This window comes from Leptonychotes weddellii, chromosome 4 (genome assembly GCF_054177405.1).
Source record: "Leptonychotes weddellii isolate Sample4059 chromosome 4, ASM5417740v2, whole genome shotgun sequence".
NCBI lineage: Eukaryota > Metazoa > Chordata > Mammalia > Carnivora > Phocidae > Leptonychotes > Leptonychotes weddellii.
In genome coordinates, this window is record NC_138372.1 from 110,335,216 (window position 1) to 110,341,056 (window position 5,841).

The 5,841-nt window shown below is 51.3% G+C and overlaps 1 protein-coding gene across 1 annotated transcript; it reads left to right on the plus strand.

Annotated features, from left to right (window-relative positions):
- Positions 1-2,633: 2,633 nt before the first annotated feature.
- BHLHE22 (basic helix-loop-helix family member e22) lies at positions 2,634-5,401 on the plus strand. The gene has a single exon (XM_006741254.3). The coding sequence runs from the start codon at positions 2,634-2,636 to the stop codon at positions 3,744-3,746; it is 1,113 nt and encodes a 370-aa protein (XP_006741317.2). The 3' UTR covers positions 3,747-5,401.
- The last annotated feature ends 440 nt before the right edge of the window (positions 5,402-5,841 follow it).

Below are 5,841 nucleotides of genomic sequence, written 5' to 3' on the forward strand. Positions count from 1 at the left end.
CATGCTCGATCCTTCGCCCATCTAGTGCCCACTGAAGGGCCATCAGCAATGCTGGCGTCGCGCGGAAAGTGCGGGCCCACTACATAGGCAGGGTGGCTGGAGAAACCGTGTCAGACATCCGGGGACATGTCGCCAGTCCGGCCAGAGCCACGACGGTGCCAGCCTCAGTCCTTCGGTAAGTGGCCAGAGGACTTCGGTAAGTTACTGTCAGGCACACAAGACTCACCTATGTTTATAGAGAACCTTTGTTTATGATCCCAGTGAAAACAAAGCTGCTAATTGAAAAACAATAACAGGAGCGTGTCTTTAGCTTCCTAAAAGGAGAGGTTAACAGCTGCGAGCGCCAGGGGAGGGAGAACGGGAGGGAAGTGGTGAGCGAGAGGCCGCCCTGCACGTAAACGTGCTTTTAAGTCCCCAGTGAGACACGTGGGACGGCTCAAGCCTTCCAGAACCACCGGCCTGGGTCCTAAGCTGGATCGCTTCCCGCAGCCCGCTAGCTTTTCCCTCAATCTTTGGATTCCAGTAAATCCGAAGGCGCGAAAGTAACCGACGACTGCGTAGTATTTCCGTCCCCATGAGACTGAATCTCAGGCAATTATTTTGGAAAGATACCGCTGAGCCCCTTTTCATTCTTCCCAGGTGAAAATGCAGACGCCCCTGTGTCGTCCTCACCCCTCCTTTATCAAATAAGGCGCCCAACTGTTCTGATATTACCATTCAAAAACAGGTTCTGTGGCGAACCTCATTTGTGAATCTATTACAGAGATTAATAGATTATTTCTCCTTTTTCAACTAATTCTCAGTGGGGAAATTTAACCATATGGTAAGGAGAGAATTAGAATTTCATCACATTAGAGCAAAATGTAATGAAAAGAGTCCAACACCTGGGGCCAACTCTGAAAGCCACAATTAAAAGGTTTTTAATGAAACCAGAGAAACCAAAAATTTCATAGGCTTCAGTAATTCTGCCACATAAGAAAGATTTATTGGAGGTGTTGGGAAATATTGTTTTTACTTGTGTCACAAGGATGAAAACCAGCCGCTAAATACCCTGTGCTCCCAGATCGAACTCAGGAGCGAGAGGACTGCGTGTACCATTTCCCATCCCGAAGGGAGCACTTGTTTTCCCAGCTCTCCCCTTCCTAGCCCTCCAGGAACAACCGAGGCACATCCAGAGGTACCTGAATGGCTTCCTAGCTGTCGGTTATGTTTCCGGGTAAATAAATACGCACAAATGCCCCACTTGGTGTGTGAGAGGATTTGACTCCTGGTGGAGTTGGCCATTCTGAAACAACTGGATTTTAATCTTGAGGAAAGTTTGAGAAATCAGTTTCTTCCCGTTTAGGAAATCATATGCTTCATAATCACCATCGCTGTCCCAGTTATTTGGAGACCACTGCAAAAGCACCCCTTCCCCCCCCCTTTTTTTTAATCTAATGGGCTGCATGATCAAGTTGCTCTCCATTTTCCTTTTCTTTCTTTCTTTCTTTCTTTTTTTTTTCCCCAATCCGGAGAGGAAATGGGCAGTGGGCGTGCGGGTGGAAATTAGGCAGTGTGTTCGAAGGGGACGACTGCTTTGCTCTCTTCCTAGCTGAGAATCTTGGGTGAATTTGGGGCAAGCCAGCGGGACACTACTTCCCCCCGAAACTCCCATCACCAAATCCAGATCAGAGTCATTCTACGAACAGGCGTGGAGTATAATTCTCGCCCGCAAGGGTAATTTAGCACAAGATGAGACAGCAGTGGCGAGGGAAGGGCCGTGGGGGTGGGGTGCGGCGGATGGGGGGCGTCTGCTTTCCCCGGGACTCCCAGGCTTTGCCGCCGATCTACAATTTGCTGAAGGAGCAAAGAACATCCTCGGCTCTAAGTAGGGCTTTTAGTGTGCTCATTGATGAGTGAAAGTCGCCACACATGTCAAGCTAAAGGCAGTTGTTGGGTTACTAACAGGACCCAGCGCCTTGCAAACATATGCGCTAAGCTGTGTATACAGATGGCACGCAGAATAATGGAGCAGGCGCCTTTTATAAAGCTCTAGCTGCTGCCTGTCTTCAGACCTGGGAAATGAAACTATTCAGACTCGCGGCCAGATAGCGCCTGCGATTGTTTGTTACCGTTTTAATCCTATTAATTAAAACGTTAACCTGATTGGGTAGAAAGCTCTGTCCCAACAGGCGAGTCTTCTTCATAATAACCTACTCAGAGATAATGATGTAAAAGACTCCCCCGTCTGTGGCGGCGGCTGGTTGATGGGTCCGGAAATCTCTTGAAGGTGAATCCAAGCAAGATAAACGGTGCGGAGAGGCGGCGCGGGGCTGGGCTCAGAGCGGCGGCGGCAGCGGCGGCGGCTCCACTCCCTCCGCGCCCACCCTCCCACCATGCGGGGCCGCGGCCCATGGTGAGCCCCAGCAGCCAGCACCATCGGCTGGAGACGAAGAAGAAGAAGAAGAGGAGGCGGAGAGCGCGGGGGAAGGCGAAAAAGAAAAAGAAGGGGAGAGGGCTGCCAGCAGCACCGGGACCGACGCGCGCACCAGCCCAGGAGCCCGGCTCCGGCGCGTCTGCGGCGCCGCCTGACTCCCCAGCCGAGGCGGCGGCGGCCGGCGCGGCGGGCCGGGGCTGCGCGCCGGCGCCGGACCATGGAGCGCGGGCTGCACCTCGGCGCGGCCGCCGCGGGCGAAGACGACCTCTTTCTGCACAAGAGCCTGAGCGCCTCCGCCGCCAAGCGCTTGGAGGCGGCTTTCCGCTCCACGCCCCCGGGCATGGACCTGTCCCTGGCGCCGCCGCCCCGGGAGCGCCCGGCGTCGTCCTCCTCATCGCCCCTGGGCTGCTTCGAGCCGGCTGACCCCGAGGGGGCAGGGCTGCTGCTACCACCGCCTGGGGGAGGCGGCGGCGGCGGCGGCGCGGGAGGCGGCGGCGGCGGGGTGGGCGTCCCCGGGCTGCTCGTGGGCTCTGCCGGCGTTGGGGGCGACCCCAGCCTGAGCAGTCTGCCGGCTGGGGCCGCCCTGTGCCTCAAATACGTCGAGAGTGCGAGCCGGGGCTCGGTGGCCGAGAGCAGCGGCGGCGAGCAGAGCCCCGACGACGACAGCGACGGCCGCTGCGAGTTGGTGCTGCGGGCCGGAGGCGGCGACCCGCGGGCCTCCCCGGGCGCGGGAGGCGGAGGCGCCAAGGCGGCCGAGGGCTGCTCCAACGCCCACCTCCACGGCGGCGCCAGCGCCCCCCCGGGGGGCCCCGGCGGCGGCAGCGGCGGGGGTAGCAGCGGCGGCGGCGGCGGCGGCGGCAGCGGCGGCGGCGGCGGCAGCGGCAGCAAGAAATCCAAAGAGCAGAAGGCGCTGCGGCTCAACATCAACGCCCGGGAGCGCCGGCGGATGCACGACCTGAACGACGCGCTGGACGAACTGCGCGCGGTCATCCCCTACGCGCACAGCCCCTCGGTGCGGAAGCTCTCCAAGATCGCCACGCTGCTGCTCGCCAAGAACTACATCCTCATGCAGGCGCAGGCCCTGGAGGAGATGCGGCGCCTCGTCGCCTACCTCAACCAGGGCCAGGCCATCTCGGCCGCCTCGCTGCCCAGCTCCGCAGCCGCGGCAGCGGCGGCGGCTGCCCTGCACCCGGCGCTCGGCGCCTACGAGCAGGCTGCCGGCTACCCGTTCAGCGCTGGGCTGCCCCCGGCCGCCTCCTGTCCGGAGAAGTGCGCCCTGTTTAACAGCGTCTCCTCCAGCCTCTGCAAACAGTGCACGGAGAAGCCTTAAACACACCCCCCGGAAAACACAAGACCGACCCAAAAGCTAGAGGAAAGTGAAAAGCTGCCCCCCCCACCCCTTTTATTTTGGCCCTCTCTTGTTGTGAAACACTTGCAAAGCAAACAAAGCCGAGGCGAGAACTGAGGAGAAGTATCAGAGACAACCGGGACTTTGAGCCTTGACATCCCCAGAATCTCGGTCTTTGGGATGGGGAGGGAGGGAGGAGGGAGGTGGAGTTGGGATGAAGTATGGATGTTTTTTTCTCAGAAAAGTGGCAACTTTGGTTGCAACCTAGACCGCAGGGAAGCTTAAAAAATAAGTTGGGAAGTAGTCGCTCGGTTATGAAGCGTGGAGAGTATTTATTCAATGGCAAAATACTAATCCTACTAATAATCGTGAATTTGGCTAGTGCTGAGGGGCAGAGGAGGAGTCCGGGGTTGGGTGGCTTGTGGGACGGAATATTCATTCAGACAAATCAGAAAGGGCACTTGAAAATAAATTTTGATTCTGAGCCAGGAGGAAAACTTGAAATGTAGACTTATTTAAGTGGGGGGAAAAAACCAGAAAGAGACACATTGCTATGAAAAGACTTGTATTTTTTATTGTCTCTGAACTTTAATCCTGTGAAAATGCTCAAAAGTTTTGGCAAGAGTGATATAAAAAAACAAAAAAACAAAAAAAAAACAACTGACTGTGGCTGAAAGAATTGCATTTTAAAATATTTATGTGCACCTTGTTACTTTTCACTCTGCAATGATGTATTAACAATTCATGGTATTTATTTGTTATTCTTCAATGACCCTTCCACATCAACAATATTTATCATGTGTTAAGGTCATGGGTCTTATGTGCAGATTTTTTTAATGCCTCTAAAATTCTGTTTTATAGATTAACTTATACTGTGTGCCAAGTGTTTAAAAGGTTTATTTGCCAACAAGTATGAAGAGACATATTGATGTATCTGAGCTGCTTAGGTTTATCAAAGGTCATCTGGATATTTTCAGTTGCATCATCCCTGTATTTAAATTGAGCTTTAATAAATTGCTTCAGTCCAAAAATTACAGGAAAGGTGTATTCTTAATTGATGAATGAATTGATCTCTTTTTTTGAAAGGGGACTCCTTTGCATTCTAAAAGGGAAAGACATCACAGCAATAGATCCTTTAAGTAAGAACATGCTAAGCAAATATTTTTCCAGGCTGTGCTGTGCATTTTTAAAAGGTCTAATTTAATTGCTTTTAATATATATGTACATATATAAGTTATTTTAACTGTGGAGAATTATTTAAGTTAAAAGACTGGTTTGATTTGCCTATGGTGTGAAATCCTTTGTTATTTTTCTAAAAAAAAATAAAATTTAAAAAGAAATAAAATAAAACTAAGGAAGAGCAAGAAGCTATTTACCCAAAGTGAGCTTTCAGTTTTAGTTTGCATGGCTGTTTGCCTGCCTTTCTATCCTATGAAAATCAAGAAAACCTTTTTTAAAAATGGAGTCCTGCTATTTTCCACTTGCAGATAGTACAAATTCAGTTTGTCAGGTTGGATGGCGAGTTGGGAGCTATGATGGATCTACTGGCGGGTTTTGGATGTGTAAAGAATGATATATATATTAAATAGGTCAATCAGACTATGACAGCTATGTACGACCATTTGTATGTGTATCTATGTCAGAAAGAATCTTTATTAAAATATTTTGATCAAACATTTTATTATGCTGTGCTTTGTGGAAGGAGCAATCACCTCTCTTCTGTGTTACTCTTTGCTTGAAAGGTAACAAAAAAGAAAGGAGTTTCAGAGAAGGTGGAACTTAAATTTTGGCAGGGATACACAATTAAGAGTAGCCCTAGTTCACTTGTTTACTTGTTAATAGGATGATGGCTGGGCCTGGTCATTGGAGGAGAGATAAATGGGGTCACTGGTGAGACCCAGAGGAGATCCAGAGCTCCTCTCTGCTGGAATGAACTTTGAAGGCCATGCTGCCCCTGGAATTCTTTTTCCCACTTGTATGATGGCATTGTTAAGCATGCCAGCGTCCATCAAAGAGGGTAAAGTTTTTTGAAGAGTTTTAATCCAAACTGATATCTCCAACTGCCTGAAAGCCAAGG

What these genes read in the sequence shown, in the direction of transcription:
- BHLHE22 (XM_006741254.3), top strand. Translation starts at nt 2,634, where the DNA reads ATGGAGCGCGGGCTGCACCTCGGCGCGGCCGCCGCGGGCGAAGACGAC.